This window comes from Castanea sativa, chromosome 12 (genome assembly GCF_040712315.1).
Source record: "Castanea sativa cultivar Marrone di Chiusa Pesio chromosome 12, ASM4071231v1".
Lineage (NCBI taxonomy): Eukaryota > Viridiplantae > Streptophyta > Magnoliopsida > Fagales > Fagaceae > Castanea > Castanea sativa.
The window spans coordinates 15,101,456-15,128,214 of NC_134024.1; the positions used below are offsets into that span (position 1 = coordinate 15,101,456).

General features: G+C 34.2%; 2 protein-coding genes and 1 pseudogene across 2 annotated transcripts; 1 reads left to right on the forward strand and 2 right to left on the reverse strand.

Annotated features, from left to right (window-relative positions):
- Positions 1–825: 825 nt before the first annotated feature.
- LOC142618970 (pentatricopeptide repeat-containing protein At4g32450, mitochondrial-like) lies at positions 826–16,692 on the reverse strand (annotated as a pseudogene).
- On the forward strand, positions 3,348–4,959 carry LOC142620234 (uncharacterized). The gene is made up of 2 exons (XM_075793634.1): positions 3,348–3,875; positions 3,958–4,959. Exons 1-2 carry the CDS (start codon positions 3,348–3,350, stop codon positions 4,957–4,959), a joined length of 1,530 nt encoding a protein of 509 aa, XP_075649749.1.
- A 3,167-nt stretch (positions 16,693–19,859) lies between the features above and the next one.
- LOC142619123 (uncharacterized) lies at positions 19,860–21,929 on the reverse strand. The gene is made up of 4 exons (XM_075792191.1): positions 21,644–21,929; positions 21,360–21,555; positions 20,842–20,928; positions 19,860–20,249 (listed from the first exon to the last, which is right to left on the reverse strand). The coding sequence occupies exons 1-4, from the start codon at positions 21,859–21,861 to the stop codon at positions 20,097–20,099; spliced, it is 654 nt and encodes a 217-aa protein (XP_075648306.1). The 5' UTR covers positions 21,862–21,929; the 3' UTR covers positions 19,860–20,096.
- Between the last annotated feature and the right edge of the window lie 4,830 nt (positions 21,930–26,759).

Below are 26,759 nucleotides of genomic sequence, written 5' to 3' on the forward strand. Positions count from 1 at the left end.
TATTAACATTTATATATATATATATATAAAAGAACCTTTGAACACTTGCTCACGCGTGCTTAGAGGCTAGTTACTAATAATTTTCCTAACTAAAATCCATTTGGTTAGAAGCCAAATAAAACCTTTTACTTCCTCGTTAGTCCTTACGTTGGCCAAGAACCACATTCCAATCAAATTTCCTTTACTTTCATAATTAATCTATTTGAATCGGAAATGGTTATATCATGCGTCTGCCAACATGTAATACCAGTCTAGGCAAGGTCGTATTAGCTTGAAAGACTGGTAGCTATCAGTGATTCAAATTCATTTCTTGCTTTCAATACCAAACAAATTAGGGGAATAGACAAAATGGGGGAGATTGGATCCAACTTGAATGTGTATTAGGTTCACAGTTTCCTAACAATAAACTCATACTATGGGTGCAGACCAGAATGTGCAATTTACTGGTTGGCACTGCACTTTTTTATTATTATTTATAATTAGTTACAATAATAGGATACATCAAATTTGAATCTTGAATGACTTCGTTTCAAAAACCAAAAAGTGCCAGTTTTAACTCTTACGGTTTTTGAAATTAAAAATGGAGGGTGTCTAATCTAACTAAAGAAGCAATTTTTATTTTCCTGAATGTTTGACTCTGACATCTAACAAGACACGTTGAACGTATCTTACCAAAGAAAAAGTCTAGAGGGCGGCCCAAACGCCTAATCCCTTGACGTTTCGAATTGAAATGTTGGGCCCCCACATCAGGCCTGATCACGTCTAAAAGGTTCAAAGCTCATCTGGACGTAGAAGGTAAGAAACATCTTATTCATTCTCACCAGTCACCATGTAATTGTAACAGAATAGTTGGAAACGTATTGATAAGTTTACAGTGTAATTAAACCTTAAATATCTTACTAACAAAAATTCCAAAATATGAACATATCATTTTTTTTTTAGTCATAAGCAACTTTTCTGTTATGGCTTGTGACTTGTGACATTAGATAATAACATATTCAACCCCTCCTGTACTTCAATGGTTGATGAAGATAGTAGGGTGAAGCAGCCAATCAAGCTCACGAGGAAGAGTGCGAGGTCCTTGAGATGAAATCTTTCAGGTGCCAAAGAGCCATTGTAGTATAACGATTACCACACGCACACGAGGCATACCAAATTACCATACAAAACATGCAATTTGATAGCCTTTGCAGTCATCAATTGTTTCTTCCACCAACCTTTTAAAACCTGCTCTTGCTTCCGCAAGATAAAATTACCCAACCTTGTCATCAGTATGTATTATTTATGAAATAGCTTTTGCAAAATCTAGTTAAACTATTTTTGTCAAACTTAAAATGCGATGTTCTTTATATTTCAATGGGTTCTCCAATTAGACCTCAAAGGAAGAATCCAACAATTTATCCCACAGATGATAATCAACATATATTTTCTTTTATATGTAAGTTTTGGCCGCAAGGGGGGAGAGGGAAGGGAAGGGAAGATTTGAACTAGTGTTAAGAGCAGAATCTAATTAGGAATAATTGAAAAGTTCTTGGCATTACAATACTAGCAAAATGAATCAGATAACCTCTCCAAGATGGGTATTGATGAATTAGGAGATGCATAGACCAAATATGTGGTCCCATCTACCATAATGCCAGACATATGACCAAGGCATATATATATTCTCTTCATGGTAACAAGTAACAACAGAAAAAATGGAGCATTTATTGCATGAGAAGGGTTACCACAAATAATATTTTAAGCAAAAATTAGTCATTCAATTATACTTTGCAGAAAATAAAGTAGCAGAAACCACAATCACAGAATGAAAATGGGTGGCCATTCATGAGTTACTGGTAGAGTAAGGGCCTTTTGCAAGCTGTAAGGACATAAATAACTTACAGGGGACAAAGTTAAGATAAATAACTTACAAGCATTGATGTCAACTTGCGCATCACTAAATCAAGGCTTTCTCTTTCTCTTGGAGCTTTTACTAGGTTTAACCTTGGAGTCTGCATCTGGATGTGAAGCTAGCTGCTTGGTCTCCATAGCAGAACTCCACAGTGCTCTTTCTACATCTGATGGTGTAAAGGTTTCGTTTTCTGAACTTAATTCCTGCAGATTATCTTCCACTAGATACGTAAACAGGCATCCATAAACCATAAAAATGGGGAACTTTCCAACTTTGACTACTTTCGTAGTACTATTTATTTGACAAGAAGACAGCCATACACAGTGATTGCTTATTTGATCTAATGCAATTTAAATCTAGATACTAAAAAGAATAATAGAACAAATGAAATCCCATAAAGCAAGTGTATAGTATTAAACCAAAATGAAGCCCACCACCCTACATATGCATAATGTGTTCATTGAGATCATGAGATATCAATCTCTAGCTTTGCTCTCCAAAAATCTAGAATAACTCTCCGAACAGAAGACCCTGAGCCCTAAGATCTGGAGGTAAAGTTATCGGCTTTCAACTTTTCCATCAAATCGGATTGCAATCAAAGCACAAATATTTACAATCTCTTATCTCACATTAAACATTTTGATCACACTAATAGAGGGCAAAACAATCACAATCAATTAATTTATTAAAATCCAACAATACCTTTGCCTCATATACATAATTTATAATAGCAAATAAATACTTCAAATCTTTCTTGCCTTAAACACACGTGAATATATAGTTGACAATTAAGAGAACAGCATTCACCGACCTTTGCTTTAGTCTGTAGTTTATTTGCGAATAACAGGTACTGCTTCAGTGAATAATCTTTTGAGTTACCAAGTGCTGCCACCATAGCCTTTTTCACCAACATTACAACAAATCAATAACTAATAAAAGCCACAATAAAACAGCAAAAAAAATAAAACAATCATCCTAGATAAAATTGCATTAAGAATATTGATGAGGCTGGTAATGGTTCTGATGGCAACTGGTCCAACTATGATAGTGAAGATTGTGATAGAGAACTGAATGACTCTGATGTTGAAAATAGTCATGTTGAGAAAGGGTTGTACGGTAAACAATATGTCCCAAATGAAAACGAAAAGGTAAGTCTTGAAAAAGGAATGCTATTCAGGGATGTGTATGAGTTTAGAGCAGCATTGAGGGACTATGTGATAGGTGAAGGTGTTGAAATTGTGAGATTGAAAAATGAGAAGTCTAGGGTTCGTGCAGTTTGTGCTGACCTTAGTTGTAACTGGTATGTTTTTGCTTCCCCTACTGCTGATGGTATTACATTTCAGATTAAGGTGTACAATAGTGACCACACCTGTGTTAGAAGTTCGAAAAATACCAATGCCACATAACATGGATAGCTCAAAAACTAGCTAAATTGTTGAAGGCTGATCCTGAAATGTCTTATGAAAGCATGGGAGAAGCTTTGATGGAAAAGTATGGGGTTGAGGTTGATAGAAGTAGATTGTATAGAGCAAGAAAGAGAGGAAAGGGAGAGGATGTAGGTAGCCATTCTAATAGTTATAAGAAGCTTGCCAAGTATGCTCAGCTTGTAAGGCAAACCAATACTGGAAGCTATGTGAAGATGCAATTAGATAGGGTTGATATTACACAAAATCCTACATTCAAGAGGTTCTTTGTGTGCTTTGAAGCTATGAGGAAGGGTTTTGTTGAAGGTTGTAGGCCTTTTATAGGACTAGATGGTTGCCACTTGAAAGGAAATTTTGGTGGAGTGCTATTGGCAGCAGTTTCACTCGGTGGAAACAATGGCCTATTTCCAATTGCTTATGGGGTGGTGGAATGTGAGTGTAAAGACAGCTGGGGATGGTTTCTTACATGCTTGGAAACCATTATCAGTCAAAGTTCATCAGGAGTTCCATATGTTATTATGTCAGATAAACAAAAGATATATATGGATATTAAAGTTGTACTATTTTTTTTAATAACTATTATAAAGATATTAAAGTTCCTGCAATTGTACCTTCTTAAGAATTTTTAGTTATTGATAGGGCTTGATTGAAGCTATTCCTGATGTTATGCCTGAGTGTCAAGTTAGGCATTGTACAAGACATTTGTATAACAACTTTAGAGGAAAACATTCTGGGCTAGCATTGAGGGATAATTTTTGGCATGCAGTAAAAGCAAATAATCTATTCCTTTTTGAGAAAGCTATGCAAAGTCTCCAAAAATTATCAAAGGAAGCATTTGATTGGTTGGATGAAAAACCTAAGTCACAATGGGCTAGAAATGCATTTGACCCAAGATCTGTTAGTCCACACATCACAAACAACATGACAGAGTCTTTTAATAGGTGGGTTGATGATTTGTGGGGGAAGACAATATTGACGTTGGTGGAGCAAGTGAGGCTTAATCTAATGGAAAAGCTACATGAGCGATACACTAATGGATGCAATTGGGAAACAAAGGTCACACCACAAGCATGGGAAAAGATTGAGTTGGCTAAAAAAGATTCATTATTCTGTAAACTTATACCAGCAGGCAATGATGAGTTTCAAGTAATAGATGGTTATACAAGTTTTGCAGTAAACTTATGGATCAAAAAATGTCCTTGTGGTGTTTGGGAAATTAGTGGCTTGCCTTGCAAGCATGCAGCAAAATGTATCACATACAAAAGGGCGGACATTCAAGATTATTGTGATCCATTCTACTCCACGAGCATATACATTCATGCCTATAGCCAAATCCTTCACCCAATGCCTGATATTGATATGTTACCTAAGGGTGAGTTGGAAACAGGCCAATACACTGTGCTTCCTCCAAAACGGAAAAAGTTGATTGGTAGACCTAAGAAGAAGAGAAAAAGAGAGCAAGGTGAACATGCACCAAGGTTACAAGAAGCAAGGAGGTCATGCATTGTGAGGTGTACTTCTTGCAAAGAGTTTGGTCACAACAAGAGGACATGCCAGGGAGCTGCAGTTGGTAGTGCAGGCAGAAGCAAAGGGAAGAAAGGGCAAAATGTAAGTTGGTACATGTTCAGTTTAAGAAATTAGTGGCTGAACATAGGCTGGTAAGTTGTTTAGATTGCTTGTGGTCAAACAAACCATCATCCAATTTACTATTATATCTCATAATTAGTTGAATTATCACATCTCTGACTTTTATGCTTACATTTTTAATACAATATTTCCATGTCATGTGCCAAGGAAACAAGCAGGGGTGATCAACGTCGCACACAATCCAGTCAAATAAACATACAAGCATCTTTGACATCTAACATTTCTAGCAAGGAAAAAAGAATTACACATGATGCAGTGAGATAGTGACCAATGAAGAAAGGGAAGACAAGTTTTGAAAACCGACCTTGTAGGAGTGCAAGAATTGCTAGTGATACACCTATAAAAAAAAAAAAAAAAAAATTGCTAGTAATTGTTAGACATTTCGACAGCATTTTGTGTTTGCAAGTGGAGTGCAAACTTGTTTTGGAACTTCTTTTTTGTGTAATGTTGATAACTCTGATTCAAGTCAATTTGCTGTAGCCATTTTTCTCAAATTTATTGGCTAAGGATATACTTGTCCAAAGTCACTATATTTTTCTTTAGTTGCTTTTCTAATTTTAACGTTAGATGGTAAAGAATAAGCTTTTGTGAGTTTGTTCTCCAATCAATCAAATTGACTTTGAAAGTTTTTTATATTGATAAGTGACTCTAAAAATTCAAACTCATTTTTAAACAATAAAAGCTTGAAAGCTTCGACAAATTGTTTTATTTCATAAATTCTAATCCAAAGTGTTTGAGAGAGGTGCGATTAAAAAATCTAAGAGGATTATCAAACTTTAAAAAATCAATTGGAAAGGTGCTAGAAGAGACTAATAAATCCACCTAAGCAACATGTTTTATAATATGCTCTTTTCATTATTTTATTTTATTCTATGTGAATGCTCTTTTCACTGATCATGGTTAAACTTTGATAAAGAGAATCTTTTAAAAAATTGGAATATTCCGTTACTAATATTAACAAAAGGGGGGGAAGCGTTATTTTTTTCAAATCTCAAAGGAGGGGAGTGTTTTTTCCTTCCAAGTTTGGGGGTGGGTGTCATTTCTCCAAATCTCAAGGGAAGGGAGTGTAATTTGCCCAACATAAATTATATAGAGACTGTAGAAAACTAGAGCTGAAGATGTAAATATCCAACTAGATTATTGTTTACCAATCATCTCATCTCAACAGGACACAGAAAGCAAAAATAGAATTCAGATAACCTCAGACTTCACATCATAAGAGTCAACATTGCTAACGTGCTTAACAAGAATATACCATATTCAAACATAAAATCCACAAACAATAGAGACTCAAAAATATATATTTTTCAAACTTATTATTTTATTTTTTTAATGTAAAATAGAATACTACCTCAAGTTTCTTTTCACCAATAATCCCGGCAAGAGCACAACCCATCTTTGAAATGGTGGAACCTCTTAGCATCTCGTATAATCAATTCTCTGCCAACAATCTTTGAGATGACCTTTAGTGCAGTATGGCAATCACCACAAACGCGAAGATTCTTGATTATCCTAATGGGTGAACGAACTGGACTGTTAAGGAGACCATCAGCAATAGCAAGTCTCTCACTATGAGCAAGAAGAGCTTCGTCCTTGGATTCATGGTCTATGTCATGCAACACAAATCTAGTCTCTGGTATGTAACCAGCCTCTTTCATTTGTTCCCTTAAATGCCTAAGTTCCACATAGAGCTTATCGGTGTTAGGCTGAGATCTATCTCCCGCTCGATATTCATGGACCCGGCTCCTAACTTCTAAAAGACTCTGACTTGCTAGTTTCTTCTTCTCTTTCTGTTTTGCAAGGTCTGAAGGCTTCACAGGTAGAAGGCCAGCCTTCGATTGCTCATTCATGCGTGAGGGGTCCAGCTGCTCAACAAGCCCAGCACAGAGATCACCAAGCTCCATGTGCCCATGAACTCTGCAGAGATCCATCAAGGTTTACACTTGGCTCCAATGGCATCTTTTCTATGAACTCAAAAGCTTCATCCAGATATCCTGTACTTCCTAGCATGTCTATTACCTTCACATAATGATCCATGGATGGGACTATGCCATAATCCTTGATCATTGATTCAAAGTGCTACATTCCCTCATCAATGTCTCCCAAAACACTACAAGCAGATAAAACACCAATAAACATTCGACCATCAGGTTTCATTCCTATTTTCTTGAACTGAGTGAACAAATCAATGGCATCCTCACCAAGACCATTCTTAGCAAGCCATGTCATCATAGTGTCCCACGACGTCAAATTGCGGGTTGGCATTTCATTAAACACCATGAACGCATCATCCATAGAACCACATTTCCCATACATCTCTATGATTCTGTTATAGGTACTCACTTCTAGTGGTGTGAGTGATCTTATGATGTGTTCATGAACAGATTTTGCTTCCTGTAGAGATTGAGCCTCACCACACTCCCACATTAACTGCAAATATCGGGGCCAATCCACAGGATGACATTGCTTAACTAACAACCCTAAAACTTCCACGGCTTCCTTCACTTTCCCCTCATTGCAAAAACCATCTAGCTCCTCAAGAGTACCACGATATTGGTGACTCTCAAGTGTCTCTGAAAATTTCCCCTCATGTTTTGGATTATTTGATAATTGAGAACCCTCTGTCATACTCTGAAAAGCTTTCAAGTTTGGCGGATATTGTACAACATGTTGATTCTGCTGATACTGTCCAGAGCTTCGGCTATGCGGAAACATTCCAACATTGCCCAAGTTATGATCACCTGGGGCTTGCTGAGCTTGCCCACAGTTTTGCCTGTGTGAAAGGCATTGGGAATCAAACCGATATGGGTTCTGCCTCACTTCACTAGCACCCTTGTAGGACAACCCACATAAATTTTGTATATGTCCATTTCCCCCATATACATGATGGTTCTGCAAGAAATGTCCATTGTTACAACCATAATTCCCACCAAAATTCCCATTTTGCTGAACTGAGTGATTCTGATAAAACCCACTTAAATTCTGCTCCAAATTTGTTAAATTATTACCATGAATCTGTTAGGATTAGTGCCCTTAAATCCTATTGTATGATGCTATGTATGATATTATGTATGACATTATGTATGACATGATGTATGACTTAATATTGTATTTGATAAAGTTATTTTATTATTATCTAAAATAGTGGTTACGTGAATATGTATTATCATATACAGAGATGATTGTATGTGATTTATGTGAAAAGTCGCGAGTAAGATGTAAATCAAGTTCAGAACTCAGAATTAATAGTTCAGGAATAGTCGGTGATGAAATTGGGCGTTTCATCTACGAAGACTATAACGTGTCAACTAAGATGATTTGTCTTCATCATGGAAGTGGAAGCTTCTAGTTGATATGTTGATATGTTTTAAGAGTTAAAACGTATTGAACAGACCGCCGCGAGATTTATTATTCTTCTAACGATCAAAATGAATAATAAATCTCACGACTTCTATTCGTAGAACCTAATCCCGAGAGAATAATGGACTGATCATGAAGTGTAGGTTGCTTTGATATATCGAGTGAGATTCGAAATAACGTCAAAACCTCAAGTATGTTGGGCGTAGCCATATTTAGTGTTGATGGAACATATATTCGAAGATGGAATTCATAGTCTCTTGATAGAGATATAAAATATTCCCTTGAGATGTTTAATGGTTTTGATTATTCAGAGTTAGGCCTAACCACTTTAGTAAGAAATTCTTTTAAAGTATATATTTATGAAATTGGATTTCATAAATATATAATGAATAACTTTAAAGAATTAAACCGGGTACTCAAGGATAAGATGTAGTAATTTACAAAGTGGCGGCTTTATATTTATGACTTTGTGTTACTACGAATATTTTATGAAGGGGTTACGTGTATAATAAAGTCTTGGGATATAATTTATTAATAAGGCTTTGAGTGCGATTATATTTATATAAATGGTATTAAATATAATTAATGGTAACTTCGGACTTGTCAAAGAGTTGACGGAAAGTCCAAGGCCCAGGTGGAGCTAGTGTCCTTATCGGGTCCTTTTGGTCACCTGCCCACACACTAAAGCCCCGAATGGAAAGGCCAATAAGTAGGCCCAATTAGATAATCGTACTTATAAAGGGAGAAACATACAGAATTTTTATTGGTGAAAAAAAGAAAAGAAAAGAAATGGTGTATGAGAGAGTGTGAGACACACTTTCATTCTCCACTTTGAAAAGCGATTGAGAGCCACACATCTTGGGCGTAAAGTGGAATTGGAGTGAAGATTAAAAGTGTTCCCAAGTGCTTCTAATCTTTGTTTTGAATTTCTCCACACCAAGCGTATGCCATCTTGTTCTTAAATTCTGAAATTTATGTAGTGCGCGTTATCAATCATGAATGAAATAGAATTAGTTCGTCGCTTCCGTATGTGGGTTTTGCATGAAAACCAGAATTTTTCCTTCAATTGGTATCAGAGCCAGGTTTTCATATCATGATTGTATAATGTGTGATTAAATTTTAGAATTTAAGAAAACCGTTATTTTTGTCTTTCAATTTTCTGCATCATTTAAATATATTGAAGAAGATAAAGTTATTGAAATTTCAATAACTGTCATGTGTGAACCATAACTGCACTGCTTGTATTCCTTTTTGCACGGTTTGGCTGGCATGTAAATTGCTTATAAGGTATTCATGCGATCAATATATATGGCCAACACTGCTCTGCACGGCAACATTTAATATCTGTTGCCTTGATGTTTATTTGAATAGGGGTAGTTATTGGATTGGCAGTTATTGAGTGGCAGTTATTCACTTGTCAAAAGCTTTGAATCATTAATGCATCGTTTGACCTTTGATTGCATGGTCCGGATTTTTATGGCATTGCATGGTTGAATTTGTTGCACGGGTTGAATTCAATGCATGACTTGGTTTGTAAAATTGCATGCCTTAGAATAAAAAGTGAATCCGTGAGGATTCAAATCTTCTCTGACAGTTATATATATATAATATAATATAATAATCATATATTATATATATATATATATATATTATAATATATATATAAAGTAATAATTATATATTATATATATTAATTTGTATATTATATTATATATAATATAATTTTTATATATAATAAAGATTTTTATTACGTTATATATATATATATATTTATATACGTTAATGCTAGTTTAATGAAGTTTATTCCTAATTAGATTAGGATTATATTTTTTTTTCACGTGTCTAGCATTATTATCATTCTTGATTTTAAAAACCTTTATTTTAAAATATACGAGTGGGAGAGATTCAAGGGTTGGATCTCACGGCCTCCATTGTTGGTTCGTAGTAGTGTGAAATATATACTTTGTCTTATCGAGCTTAGCATTCCATGCGGAGAGTATTTATTTCATGGTCCTACAAGATTGAATTTCTTGGTTTATAGTGGTTTGATAAACACCTCGTCTTAGCTTCGAGCTTTGCATTCCATGCGAGGGTGTTTTATCGTGGTGATGCACAAAATAAGCCTGTTAAAGGGATGAGATGTGGTTACACATAATTCTAGACAATGGTATACACTAGACTAAGTATTATAGTATCCTCTATGCTGAGTTCTTGCTATTATTACTTAGAGGCTAAATATAAAACGGCATATTATTAGTATTTGATAAGAGTTATCATGATAGTGCTAATAATGAGAATAGTTCTCAATCAATCATAATATTTTATGTTCACTCTATCTTTGAGGGACATTGAATATGAGATTGGTTTGTCGTTGCATATATTATTTTATGGTTTTATTAAGGTTCCATATTATATGTTTTTATGCAAAATTGATAATGTCCAATTTAATTATTATATTCATGTTTATTATTTTCAGATTTTGTCATGGCATCATTTAGCCCACTTGTTTCTATTCTTAACCAAAACAACCGACTGGATCCAACTATGTTGATGGAAAAGAAATTTGGACATTGTTCTTACTGCTTGAAGAGCACAAGTATGTGCTTACTCAACCATGTCCTAAATTTCCTTCATTAGATGCTCCTCTCGAGGAAAACAACGATATGATCGTTGGCGAAATCTAATGAGATGGCCAAGTGCTACATCCTAGCATCTATCTCAAATGTTCTACAAAGCATCAAATGCGGGATGTAGAACTTGCTTCGGACATAATGCATAGTCCGAAGGAGATGTTTGGTGAGCAAGGCCGTTCTTCGCAAGGCAAGAAACCATGAGACAAATTTATAATACCAAAATGGCTGCGGTGAAGTTCGGTGAGGGAGCATTGTCTTAGGATGATTGCTAATCCGAACACATTAGAAATTTTAGGTGCCGACATTGATGGAGAATCCCAAGTGGATATGATACTCCGAGTCACTACCGAATCATTCAAGGAATTTGACTCAATTATAACATGAACAAAAAGATTTATTCTTTGTCTCGAATTAATGAATGAGTTAGTGGCGGCGGAAGGCATCCTTGGTACTTCTAGTGTTGAAGCCAATGTGGGTGAAGCTTCTACTTCTCAACCTAAGTCGAAAGGCAAGGGTAAGAAGAAGAAGAAGAAGGACTTCACTAAGAAAGATGGTAAACAAATTGCCTTAGGGGTTGCCAACAAAGGAAAGAAAACCAAAGGAAAGTGTTTCCATTGTGGTGAGAAAGGACATTGGAAGAGGAATTGTCCAACATACAAGGTCGCCAAGAATAAAGGTATGAAAAGTTCATTTCTTCTTGAAATATGTTTGGTAAAATCCAACAGATTCCCGGTGTGTGGATTCGGGTTGTACTAATCATATCTCGCAATTCTTTGCGGGGTTCCAGAGACCAGAAAGTTGAATGAGGGAGAACTATTTCTTACTTTGGCCGATGGGAGCAAGATTCGGTTGAAGCCGTTGGAGTGTTTAATTTGTGTTTTAAGTCTAGAGTTTTAATATTAGAAGACCGTTTATATGTACCTAATGTTCGTAGGAATTTAATTTCGCAACTTACTTAGGTAAATGTGGATATTGTGTTATCTTGAAAGACAATGTTGTAATAAAGAAGGATAAAGTGTTTATCTCGTTCGGCAATATTGTGGATGGTCTTTATATTTTAACTCCCCGATAAGCATGAATTATACAATTCCGAATTAGATAGTAACTCTCATGTGAAATCATTAAAGAGAAAGTTTCCTTCTACTAGTGATGCATATCTATGGCACTTGCGTTTAGGTCATATTAATTCAAGTAGGATTCAAAGACTAATCAAAGATGGACTTTTAGCCCCATGGAATTTGATGGTTTTCCATTTGTGAATCTTGTTTGGAAGGAAAGATGACCAAACGACCTTTTAATGCAAAAGGTAGAAGAGCACAAGATTTGCTAGAACTAGTACATTCGATGTATGTGGTCCTATGTCAATCCAAGCAAGAGGTGGCTATGAGTATTTCATTACTTTTACCGATGATTACTCTAGATTTGGTTATGTGTACCTAATGAAACGGAAGTCCGAAGCCTTTGAAAAGTTCAAAGAGTTTAAGGCTGAAGTTGAAAATCAATTGGGTAAGCACATAAAGGCCATTCGATACGATCGAGGTGGCGAATACCTTCTTGGTGATTTTAAGGATTACTTGATCGAAAATGGGATTATATCCCAGTTGATCGCACCCGGAACTCCATAACAAAATGGTGTAGCGAGAAAGAAGGAATAGGACTCTTTTAGATATGGTTAGGTCCATGTTGAGTTATTCGACTCTACCAATTTCTTTTTGGGGATATGCCTTAAATATCGCAATGTATCTTCGAATTTAGTCCCTTCGAAGTCTATTCCTAAAACACCCGTAGAGTTGTGGAATGGGCGTAAGCCTAGTATGAGACATCTCCACATTTGGGGTTGTCCAGCACATGTGTTGAAAGGAAAGTCGACAAGTTACGATCTAAAACCGAAGTGGTATTTTTTGTAGGGTATCCAAAAGGAACAGCTTGGAGGTTTATTTTATAGTCATAAGGATAATAAAGTGTTTGTTAGCACAAATGCCAAATTCTTGGAAAATGACTATATGAATAATTTTACTCCTAGAAGTAGAGTTGTCTTGGTTGAAATGAATGAACCCGTAGTTGTACAATCAATGGATGAAACTAGGGATGATGTAGCCGTATTAGATACACCACAAGATACTACTTATGAGATGTCTAGTACACAGTGCCTCGTCGTAGTGGGAGAATTGTTCGGCCTCCTATAAGATTCATAGGTTTGGGAGAAACTTATGAGGCTATCTCAGAAGAGGCTGAATCAGATCCTTACACTTATGATGAAGCAATAAATGATATAGATGCACATCATTGGATCCAAGCTATGAGATCTGAATTGGATTCTATGTATTCCAATTATGTATGGGATCTTGTAGAGGCGCCTAACGGCATTAAACCTGTTGGTTGCAAATGGGTTTACAAGAGGAAGAGAGGAATAGATGGAAATGTTGAAACCTTTAAAGCAATACTAGTGGCGAAAGGGTATACACAAAAAGAAGGTATTGATTATGATGAAACTTTTTCGCTAGTAGCCATGCTAAAATCTATCAGAATTCTCTTATCCATTGCTGCTCATTATGATTATGAGATTTGACAAATGGATATCAAGACTGCATTTCTTAATGGCAATTTTGAAGAAGAAATATACATGTTGCAACCAGAAGGTTTCATAGCAAAGAACCAAGAGCATATGGTATGCAAGTTGAATAGGTCCATTTATGGACATAAGCAAGCATCTAGGTCATGGAACATCAGATTTGATCAAGCAATCAAGTCACTTGGTTTTGAACAAAATCTTGATGAACCATGTGTGTACAAAAGACATTGAGACAAAGTAGTAATGTTCCTAGTGCTTTATGTTGATGATATTCTACTCATTGGGAATGATGTAGGGGTAATGTCATCGTTAAAGTTTGGTTATCAAGCCAATTTGATATGAAGGACTTGAGTGAGGCTAACTTTATTCTAGGGATCAAGCTTTGGCGAGATCGTAAGAATAAGATGTTAGGCTTATCACAAGCTGGATATATAGATAAGGTCTTAGAACGGTTTAGCATGCAAAACTCCAAGAAAGGATTGCTTCCTTTTAGACATGGAGTTCCTCTATCTAATGACCAAAGGCCTAAGACTCAGGAGGAAGAAAATACGATGAGACAAGTTCCTTATGCTTTTACAGTGGGAAGTCTTATGTATGCCATGCTTTGTACTAGACCAGATATTTGTTATTCAGTTGGCATGGTTAGCCGATATCAATCAAATCCAGACCAAAACATTGGCAAGTTGTAAAGCATATTCTCGAAGTATCTTGGGAGAACGAGAGATTATATGCTTTGTTTACCATAGTGAGGATTTGATTCCCATTGGCTATTCCGATTCGGACTTTCGCCGATCTAGATTTCGGAAAATCCACTTCGGGATGTGTTTTCACCTTGGGAGGTGGAGCCATAAGTTGGAGGAGTGTCAAGCAATCTTGTATTGCGGACTCCACCATGGAAGCCGAGTATGTTGCCGCTTGTGAAGCAGAAGGAGGCCGTTTGGCTTAAGAAATTCCTTTCGATCTTGGTGTAATGAGAATCGAGCAAGTTCCCATCACATTGTTTTGTGACAATAGTGGAGCGGTTGCACAATCCAAAGATCCAAGGAATCACGAAACGAAAGCACATGGCGAGGAACTACCACATCATTCGAGATATTGTTGCTCGTGGAGATGTTGTGGTAGCAAAGATTGAAAGTGCAAATAATCTAGCAGATCCTTTTACCAAAGCCTTACCTCAAAGGACTTTCGAGTCACATTTGGAGGGAATGGGAGTTAGATTAATGCACAATAGTCTTTAGGGCAAGTGGGAGATTGTTAGGATTAGTGCCCTTAAATCCTATTGTATGATGCTATGTATGATATTATGTATGACATTATGTATGACATGATGTATGACTTAATATCGTATTTGATAAAGTTATTTTATTATTATCTAAAATAGTGGTTACGTGAATATGGGACATTATCATATAGTCCATGAGGATGCATTGTATGTGATTTATGTGAAAAGTCACAGAAGATGTAAATCACAAGTTCTTTGTAAACTCAATTAATAGTTCGTAGTCGGTGATGAAATTGGGCATTTATCTACGAAGACTATAACGTGTCAACTAAGATGATTTGTCTTGATCATGGAAGTGGAAGCTTCTAGTTGATATGTTGATATGTTTTAAGAGTTAAAACATATTGAACGGAGACCATGTGAGATTTATTATTCTTCTAACGACCGTCAAATGAATAATAAATCTCACGACTTCTATTCGCATACGAACTCTTAATCCCGAGAGAATAATGGAATTCGATCAGCGAAGTGTGAGGTTGCTTTCGATATATCGTGGAGTGAGATTCGAAATAACGGTCAAAACCTCGCATATTTAGGCTGTACCATATTTAGTGTTGATGGAACATATATTCTCAAGATGGAATTCAATAGTCTCTTGATAGAGATATAAAATATTCCCTTGAGATAAGTTTAATGGTTTCGTTATTCGTAGAGAGTTAGAAATAACCACTTTAGTAAGAAATTACTAAAGTATATATTTATGAAATTGGATTTCATAAATATATAATGAATAACTTTAAAGAATTAAACCGGTACTCGATGGATAAGATGTAGTAATTTACAAAGTGGCAAATATATTTATGAGTTTTGTGTTACTACGAATATTTTATGAAGGGGTTACGTGTATAATAAAAATCTTGGGATATAATTTATTAATAAGGCCAAGTAAATTATATTTATATAGTGGTATTAAATATAATTAATGGTAACTTTGACTTCGTCAAGAGTTGACGGAAAAGTCGGCCCAATTGAGCTAGTGTCTTTGTCCTTTTGGCCCCACCTTACCACAGCACTAAAGCTCAAAAGCGCCTAATAGGCTGTACTAGTAATAATCGGTTAGTTATAAAGGGAAAACATACAGAATTTTTATTGGTGAAAAAAAGAAAAGAAAAAGAAATGGTGTATGAGAGATGTGAGGAGACACACTTTCATTCTCCCTTCGAAAAAAAGCCGATTGAGAGACCACACATCTTGGCGTAAAGTGGAATTGGAGTGAAGATTAAAAGCGTTCAAGTGCTTCTAATCTTTGTTTTGAATTTCTCCACACCAAGGTACGCTATCTTGTTCTTAAATTCTGAAATTTATGTAGTGCACGTTATCAATCATGAATGAAATAGACCCTAGTTCGTCGCTTCCGCTGTGGGTTTTGCATGAGATGCAAAACCAGAATTTTTCCTTCAGAATCCCAGTTAGGTTCAGCTGCACCTGCCCAACATTTTGACCACAATTTCCTCTAAAATTTTCATTTTGCCCAGCTGGGTTGTTCTGATATGTACTTCTAAAGCTCTCCCTATAAACCCCACAAGAATTCTGGTAAAACTCATTTTGCTCATTAAACCCACTAAAACTCCCATTTTGCCCAACTGGGTAACCTACAAAATCGTTTGTATTGCTTTCTCTACTCATTGGGGGGGTTTGATTTGTGATGAAAATCTGCAGGGTTTTGGCTGTCACTATGTTTTTGTTGTTGATATTCTAAAGAATCATCTACTTGGCACTGAGACCCATTGGTGTTTTCAAAATCTAATCTTTGAGCGGCAGTGCTAAGATTTTTGAGGAAGGAGAGGGCTTTTCTTGAATTTGAGGAGTTGAGTGAAGAACATACCTTGGATAGTGCTGTGTTTGTGAGAATTGCAGCTCGCTTAGTGGACATTTACGGTTCCCAGACTATTGCTTTAGTAAATACTTCAAAATGAGAGAGTGAGGGACTTATTCTAGCACCAAGAAGTCACTCTATAACGTTAAACCCTGTTGGGCTAAAAACGGATTGGGCCCCTCTGTTGATATTTGAAAAAAAATGCCCTGGGCTTTTATTTGCCGGTGTTAAATATATATCTTGTCCTTGTTCATTGTCCACATGAGAGAGAGAGAGAGAGAGAGAGAGAGGAGACTTTGAATTTTTCGTCAGTTTGGAACTTTTTATTTGTTTTCTATAGTTTTGATGAATAATGTTAATGAAAGCATAAGGGAAGGCCAATAGGTATGGGACACCTCACCTACCCAAATAGAATTGATGAGGGGATTTTGAATTTAAACAAAGGTCAAACGTTAAAATTCTATCTGTTTATTAGTAGTATTTAATTTAAAATTGAATTTATAGGATTAATAATTTTCTTGATTCAAATCCTTTAATTTAAAAGAAGTAGTACGAAATGAAATATTCTAAGATCACATAAAATTACATAATTTGTGTCATAACTGTCCACGTGATAGACTGTGAATGATAGAGAAAAAATAGTAAATCTATGTGAAAGTAATAGGCCGTCAGTCATAATCTGATACTAAAAGTTTAAAACTAATATTGAATTTATCTTTTCTATATTACTATTTAAGGAACCTTCCCTGTTTGAGATCCTCATTTTTTTGGTTGAAAAATGCTCTTACACTCCTATATTTAAGTAAAAATAAAGCTAAAAGACAATCTGATAAAAATACTACTCCCACTCAAACATTGCACAAAAAACAAGATCACTTTTCTTTTGATTTTTAAATTGTTTTATCTACTTACTAACCTCTGAGTATGCATTCATGCTTGTGCTCAAACGCTCTTATATTTTTTTTGGTAAAACTTAATAATTTGCACCTATTATAAATTGAGATTACTATGTTTTTCTATCACAAAAATACCTAAAAGTGTGATAAGTGTTATGCGTTTTGGATGAAATAATCTTTTCATCATACTCCTAGATATTTTTGTAATTAAAAAATGTAGTAATTTCAAATTATAATAGACAAAAATTATTAACGTTTATATATATAAAAGATCCTTTGAACGCTCGCTTGCGTGCAGGCTAATTGCTAATAATTTTCCTAATTAAAATTCATTTGGTTGGAAGCCAAATAAAACCTTTTACTTCCTCATTAGTCCTTACGTTAGCCAAGAACCACATTCCAATCAAATTTCCCTTACTTTCATAATTAATCTATTTAAATCGGAAATGGTTATATCATGCGTCTGCCAACATGTAATAACAGTCTAGGCAAGGTTGTACTAGTTTGAAAGACTAGTAGCTATCAGTGACATTTCTTCATTTCTTGCTTTCAAGACCAAACAAATTAGGGTAATAGACAAAATGGGGGAGATTGGATCCAACCTGAATAGGTTTTTTTTTTGGGAAATGTTAACCAACACCGTGCGGTGCTGGTTAACGTTTTCTCTTGGGTTGTGTTAACTACAGCCCTTTGTACTTTTTTTTCAGCTTTATTATAGCTTTATGCCATATTCTTGTAGCTTTTCGGATCACAATTTTATAAAGAGAAAAAAATATTAAAATAAGTTTTGGGGTTAGTTTTATGTTTTTTTTTCTTTTTTCTTTTTGTTCAATTTTTTTTATCAAATGAGACCCACATTAGTTCAACATTAACAAGCACAACAAGTGCTCGTTAAAATTTGCCCTTTTTTTTTTTTTTTAAGAACCAACTTGAATAGGTATTAGGTTCACAATTTCCTTACCATAAATTGGTACTATGGGTGCAGACCAGAATGTGCAATTTACCTGTTGGCACTGCACTTTTTTTTTTTTTTTTTTGTGATAATTAGTTACAATAATTACAGAGGAAATATTTAAATTTTAAATGTCTTCGTTTCAAAAACTGTTTTTATTTTTATTTTTTATACACGTTTCAAAAAACTAAAAAGTGCTAGACCAACAAAACTCTTACCGGGCTGCAAGGTTTTTGAAATTAAAAATGGAGGTTGTCTAACTATGATGCAATTATAAAAATAAAATTAAAATTAAAAAAAAGAAAAAAAAAGAAGAAGAAGAAACTTCCTGAATGTTTTACTCTGACGTCTAACAAGACTCGTTGAACGTATCTTACAAAGGAAAAAGCTTATGGGGCGACCCAAACGCCCAATCCCTTGACGTTTCAAATTGGAATGTTGGGCCCCCACAGGCCTGATCACGTCAAAAAGGTTCAAAGCTCATCTGGACGTAGAAGGCAAGAAACATCTTATTCATTCTCACCATGTAATTGTAACAGGATAGTTGGAAACGTATTGATAAGTTTACAGTGTAAATAAACCTTAAATATCTTACTAACAAAAATTCCAAAATATGAACATATCATTTTTTTTAAAAAATCTAGACTATAAGCAACTTTTCTGTGCCAATCAAGCTCACAAGGAAGAGTGTGAGGTCCTTGAGATGACGTCTTTCAGGTGCCAAAGAGCCATTGTAGTATAACAATTACCACACGCACACGAAGCATACCAAATTACGACACAAAACATGCAATTTGATAACCTTTGCAGTCATCAATTGTTTCTTCCACCAACCTTTTCAAACCTGCTCTTGCTTCGGCAAGATAAAATTACCTCAACTTCCTCTGACGGAGGAAGAAACGTGTTCATTTTACAAGATCCCTTTGCATTTAAGATATTCCCTTGTCATTGGTATGTATTATTTATGAAATAGCTTTTGCAAAATCTAGTAAAACTATTTCTGTCAAACTCAAAATGTGATGTTCTTTATATTTCAATGGGTTCTCCAATTAGACCTCAAAGGAAGAATCCAACAATTTATCCCAAAAGTGATAATCAACATATATGTTCTTTTATATGTAAGTTTTGGCCCCAAGTTGGAGAGGGAAGGGAAGATTTGAACTAGTGTTAAGAGCAGAATCTAATTTGGAATAACTGAAAAGTTCTTGGCATAACAATCCTAGCAAAATGAATCAGATCTCTCCTAGATGGGTATTGATGAATTAGGAGATGCATAGACCAAATATATGGTCCCACCTACCATAATGCCAGACGTATGACCAAGGCATATATTTTCTCTTCATGGTAACAAGTAACAACAGAAAAAATGGAGCATTTATTGCATGAGAAGAATTACCACAAATAATATTTAAGCAAAAATAAGTCATTCAATTATACTTTGCAGAAAATAAAGTAGTAGAAACCACAATCACAGGATGAAAAATTGAAAATGGGTGGCCATTCATGAGTTACTGGTAGAGTAAGGGCCTTTTGCAAGCTGTAAGGACATAAATAACTTACAGAGAACAAAGTTAAGTTAAATAACTTACAAGCATTGATGTCAACTTGCGCATCACTAAATCAAGGCTTTCTCTTTCTCTTGGAGCTTTTACTAGGTTTAACCTTGGAGTCTGCATCTGGATGTGAAGCTAGCTGCTTGGTCTCCATAGCAGAACTCCACAGTGCTCTTTCTACATCTGATGGTGTAAAGGTTTCGTTTTCTGAACTTAATTCCTGCAGATTATCTTCCACTAGATACGTAAACAGGCATCCATAAACCATAAAAATGGGGAACTTTCCAACTTTGACTACTTTCGTAGTACTATTTATTTGACAAGAAGACAGCCATACACAGTGATTGCTTATTTGATCCGACGCAATTTAAATCTAGATTCTAAAAAGAATAATAGAACAAATGAAATCCCATAAAGCAAGTGTATAGTATTAAACCAAAATGAAGCCCACCACCCTACATAATGCATAATGTGTTCATTGAGATTATGAGATATCAATCTCTAGCTTTTTCTTTCCAAAAAACTAGAGTAGCTCTACAAACAGAAGACCCTGAGCCCTAAGATCTGGAGATAAAGTAACCGGCTTTCAACTTTTCCATCGAAATCAGATTGCAGTTAAAAGTCAAAACACTAATATTGACAATCTCTTATCTCACATTAAACATTATGATCACACTAATAGAGGGACAAACAATCACCATGAGCCCTTACCTCAGGTACGTCATTATAATTGCAAATAAATACTTCAAACCTTTCTTGCCTTAACACACGCGAATATATAATTGAAAATTAGGAGAACAGCATTCACTGACCTTTGCTTTAGCCTGGAGTTTATTCGCGAATAACAGGTACTGCTTCAGTGAATAATCTTTTGAGTTACCAAGTGCCGCCACCATAGCCTTTTTCACCAACATGACAACAAATCAAAAACTAATAAAAGCCACAATAAAACAGCAAAAAAAATAAAACAATCATCCTAGATAAAATTGCATTAAGAATATTGATTAAGACACCATTTGGATGAGCATGTTTTCACATCGAAACAGAATGTGCAACTCTTTAATCGCATTTTTTAATGTACAACTATACTTATACACAATAAAATCACTAAGATAAGTAGTAAACAACCATCCCAAATAAAATCGGGTTAGAATGTCGATTAAGACGTCATTTAGATGAGCTTATGTTCATGTCAAAATAGAATGTACAACTTTTTAAAGCATCACTTTAAAAAAAAAAAAAAAAAAAGTAACTGTACTTAAAAGTGATTTCGAATTGGTTTAATATTTTGGAACAAGTGATAATTGATCAGATTAAGGAGCGACTATACCTCGTCGGACATGAACGGCGCCACGTCCGGCGCGTAAGCAGCCAGAACGGCGGAGGCGGTGGCGGGACCGACGCCTTTGAGCACTGTGAGCTCAGACACAGCCTTGGAAACATCAGGAAGTAATCGGAATGCCTTTTCGGACGCCGATTTCACTACCGCCTCGTCCAAAGACGAAACGAAATCCAACAAACGCGGCCTTAAAAAAAAAAAAAAAAAACAAACAAAATTCACACATTATTGATTATACACTTGATAAAGTTCAGGAAGAGAGAGAGAGAGAGTACCTCCATTTGCCACGAGTGAGCTTCCATTGCATGAGTTTGGAGAGCTCGGCGGTGGTGATGTAAGGGTTAGGGTTTCGGTTGCGAAGAATCGGAGGGAGTTGGTTGCGGTAAAAGTCGTCAAAGGAAATCAGGTTGGGTTTGTTAAGGGATTCTATGCGAGTTGAGTAGGAAGAGAGAGCTTCTTTCCATATATTCAGCTCAGAGCACTCGAATTTCATTTTTTTTTTTTTTTTTTTTCTCTCTTTCTGTGTGTGTGTGTGTTCCCGCTATGGCAGTTTTTCAGTTTTTGTTTTCAAATTCTAGCAGAGAAATATTTTTGATTGGAATGAGTGGATTTGAAAGAAGGGCCAAAAAGGCCCATTTTGTTGTTGGGCTAGATTCCAGCTTTCAAGTCCATTGGGTATAGTATAGACTATAGAGATCACATATTTGGGTTAGTGAAATTAAAGTCCAAATTGAACAAGAGTTTTGATGGTAGAGGAATTGCATCTATCAATAGGGATTCTAGTTGGGTCTAATAAGGGATGTAGGGATGAATTCTGCCTGGGGAAAATTTTTGCTGCATAATGGGTTATGTGGCATTTACCCATTATGCATTAAAAAGAAAGTAATATGTGTCTACGGGTGTATTTGATCATTACATATGTTGCTTTTTTATTGTTGTCACATAACCTATTATGCAGTGATTGCTGCATACTAGTATGCAGCAAAACCTTTCCCTCTTATTTATATGAAAAGAAATCAATTAGCATGTTGACATAATGTTAAAGAGAAATTATTATGGATTAAATACCATCTTTTCAAATAAGATAATATTTATTAAAAAATAAAATTGAATGAGATAGGAGTGATTATTCTCTCTTTGTAAAGCATTCGATTATTGCTGTAATTTGGTAAAGCCACTTGGTTTAATTGTAACAATAATTGTTTTAACAAAACATACAACGTGCATTTTAGATAAAAATAACAATAAGTGTTTTAATAAAATATGAAACATGCATCTAAGTTTTAGTTGATAGAAACAACAACTTATTTCTTCTTAAAAATTTCTTTAAATAAAGTAACAATAAAAGTTTTAACAAAACATGCAACACGCATCTAAGTTTAAGTTGATAGCGACAAAAGCACATTTGTTCTTATAAATTTCTTTAAATAAAGTAACAAAAGTGTTTTAACAAAAGATGTAACATGCATCTAAGTTTTAGATATGTAAATCCTACTCCAACTAAAAACCTATTATTAAAATTTTGAAACTTATATATATTCACCAATGGTATTTCCATAGAATCTCTCTTGCACTCCGCGTTTTTTTTTTTTTTTTTTTCAAGTTGCAACTTACGCATATGTATTTGTATATGATAGTTTTGATTAAATAAATTCATCTTACTCATTGTTATTTGTTTCTAAATTTTCATGCATGGATCTTATGTGAAAGAAACTCTACTATAAAGAACCAAAACAAGTGACACCCATTCAAGTTCTTGGTTTCTCTTAGGTAAGTTTTTTATTTTAAATTCTCAACTATTTTGTGTGTTTTAGGTTTTGGTTATTCTATGTATTTAGTTTGTAAGTATTTTGATTTTTTCAATTGACTAACACTATGAAAAATTTGGTTCAAAACATATCTTTCATGTGTTGTATAGTACAATCTAATTCCAAGTTACTTTTACTTATTGATTGTTAAGGCTTTATCAATATTTATCTATTTTTATATTTTGAAAGTTTGTTTGTGCTTTGTGTTAATTTCTTAGTATGTGGAATTCCTCCCATATGTCTTCGAAAGTCTAACTAAATTCAATTTAGAATTTCTCTTATATCCTTTTAGATCATGGATAATATTTAGCTAAATTAGATTCATTGGTCCAAATTCATGTAAATCTCTTTTTACTTAACTTCTTTTTCATTTTTTTTTTAAGTACAAAAATTTGCATTGTTTTTCAAGTGTAATATATGTGTTCTTAAAGGCTAAAGCAAAATATAATTAGAGGTATTACTCAAGTTATATAAGCTAGGGTGTAAGCCATTTGAATAAAATCAACAATAAAATAGATGATTTAAATATCAAAATAAGACTTAAAAATGAAATTTCTTTTAGGTGTACAAATTTAATTGATTTTTTAATATTATGTTTGGAATTAATTATTGAAGGATAACCTTATTTATGCAAGTATTAGAAAAGATTTAACTGTTTGAGTTCAGATCACCCTCTTCATTAATAAATAAGGAATTATAAAAAAAAAAAATTAGAAAAGTTTTTATTGATAATCTTAGTTATAAATATTATATATAAGATCAAATATACAAAATTATGCATTTTATACAATAAAAACCATTCATTTAGTTAGAAATGAGTTCTAAAACTATGTAATAATAACTCATTTAGTTATTAATTTTCAAAAAAGAATATATATATATATATATATATAATTCATGATTAAAATTGTGCAACGCACAGTAAATTAATAAAACAACGCATAAGACAATTACCAATATGAAATTAACATTATAGGTACAAATTCTATAATAATAATAATGATGATGATGATGATGACGATGATAAAGTCATGATAGTTCAAATATACAGCTAGGGAGATACCACTATGGGAAAGTAAAGTATGAGTTTTACTATTCCTTTTAGTGAGGGACCATTGCAGCATGAAAGGAAATCGTTTCATACCAACCCAATGGGCAATGGCAAATAGTAGCTGAACTCTGCTTGTTACGTGATGAATCACACTTGTGATGAAAACAAAAACCATATATCAACGTTTAACTCTTAACGTCTCACTTTATGCTCCACTGATTGCAGTACTATTTATGTGTATTTTTTTATTTATTTATAATTTCTGTTACTTTATATAGAATCATATAGATTGGAACATTCAAAGTTTTACCAAGGATTTCTATTCATGCTATCATCACCCAGATGTTGAAAATTGAAATATTAGTTTAGTAGGTATCAAAGATAATAATAATTTGAAGATAATGTTCGTACATATATAGATACCATAAAATTCAGTGTCAATACCGGTTAAACAATTACTGCTGAGTTGTATACATCTCACCTGCAAATACTACAAACAACAACACACAATCCCCTACTCAAATTGAGGAGGATATCGATCAGCCAAAACAGACTTTGAGGAGGATATATATGTATATAAAATCATATCAGTACGATACAGGACCACGTGCAACAATGAAGTGTGCATCATGATGAAGAAACGGACAAGTAGTATTATTGTTTTGGAAAGTGATCACAAATAGATTAATGAGAAAGAAAACAAGAATTAATAGAGCTCATGAATCATGATGTGCTGCCCATATAGATATAATAGTTGAACATCGATCTCTGCTGCAAGAAATAATTAAGGGACAAGATCCATGAGTTCAGTACAGTGACAACCAATTCTGCAGATTGTGCCACCCAGGTTGTTGCAACAGATCAGTAGCTTCTGCTAGCTCTTGCAGGGAAATAGTTTTACGTATACGTGAAAATGAAATCCCTCTTGACATTGTGAAAAGTTATACATGATCAGTTGTTTGATAATAAAAATACCTATAGTTTCTTGTAAAAAAAATGGTGTTTAAGGGTATTATAAATTTTATTATAAAAATATAGTGAATTGATATATCAACTTTTTTGAGTATATAGTAATTTAAAATTTTTATTTATTATGTTATTGATTTGAAACCAATTATATTTATAAACTTCTTGTAATAAAATTAATAATAACTTTCAAATTTTTAACAATAATAAAGTACTCTTAGTCCTTGTGAGGTGACTAATGACCAAGTCATTCATTGATGATTTTTTTTTTTTTTTGATACAAGATATAAATCTACTCTAGCCTAATCTAGGTGTATGTGTGTGTGAAACTCCCTCCTGGAGACTTGAACCCTGACCCTTACCCCCACACCCTACAAGCACTTATACTTATGAAGTGACCATCGCACCAAGGGTATGGGGTGATAATTTATTTTTAATTCTAAACAAACATGTAAATCACACATAATTATATAGGGCTTACATTTCCTAAAAGTGAGAATGCATGTATCTAATGCATAAGATAATTATTGTTAAATCAAAGTTGACATTGAAAAATGATTCACACAAGTGTGTGTGTGTGTGTATATATATATATATAAATGAATTCTTTCTATTTAAAATGGATTAATTTCATAAGTTAAATATTACAAATCTAGTTTAGCAAAAAAAAAAAAAAAAAAAATCTAAATATATATCAATTGTCAGTTAGGAAGGACTATCTCTAGACCCACAATATTCATTTCCTTGAAGGTACTAAAAGTCGACTACAACTAGCTAATTAAGTTCTCTCTTTGACTATTTTCAGCCAGTTATGGCGTTCTCATAATATTGAGATGAGTTTGAGAGGTTTTAAATGAAATGACCCAATTGTCATGATGAGCCAAAAATATCTTCAAAATTTTCTTCTACTTTAAATTATAATAATAAAATCTTTTACAAAGGAATGTGAGAAACGCCAGATTCCTTGTAATTGCTTTCAAACAATGTGAAAAAGATCATCCAACAAATCGAATTATATTAAATTGCTCTCACCGTCCCTATATATATAGTAACTCCAAAAGCGTGTCAGTTTACCCTAACCATTGAAGATTTCTTATCGATGTTAAATTACTAAACATTACACAATGTAAACTAAAAATCTCACCAACTTCTTGTTGACTTTTTAAAACCTCTCTTAATTATACATTTGGGTTCAAAATTAATACTCTCCAATTGCTCTTTACCGGCCTTTCAATCATGATCATTCGTTCCAAGAATTATATGATAAATGAAAGAACCATTCTCAATCATGATCATTATTGAACAGCTCTAACTAGCCAGTTGGCCTCAGGCAGGATCGACCATAATCAACAGAAAGAGATGATCTTAATACGAACAATAAGTATATAGACAAAGCATTTTTCACAGTTTATTGAAATAGTAATTTTCATATATATGTTTTTGTGTCTACCCTTAACACTACTTTATAGTTATCATTAACAACTTATATGAGTTATAACATCCAACATTGATATCTGTTAGCTCAACTGATAAAATTTCTTATCATCAAATGCAAAATCTAAGTCT

Bases quoted from the DNA above. Each gene is read 5' to 3' on its own strand.
- LOC142620234 (XM_075793634.1), top strand. From the start codon at position 3,348: ATGTCTTATGAAAGCATGGGAGAAGCTTTGATGGAAAAGTATGGGGTT. The intron at 3,876-3,957 runs GTACTATTTTTT...AGTTATTGATAG, and splicing joins TATATATGGATATTAAAGTT to GGCTTGATTGAAGCTATTCC.
- LOC142619123 (XM_075792191.1), bottom strand. From the start codon at position 21,861: ATGAAATTCGAGTGCTCTGAGCTGAATATATGGAAAGAAGCTCTCTCT. The intron at 20,929-21,359 runs GTATAGTCGCTC...TTGGTGAAAAAG, and splicing joins CGCCGTTCATGTCCGACGAG to GCTATGGTGGCGGCACTTGG. The intron at 20,250-20,841 runs GTCAGTGAATGC...GATAATCTGCAG, and splicing joins AACTCCAGGCTAAAGCAAAG to GAATTAAGTTCAGAAAACGA.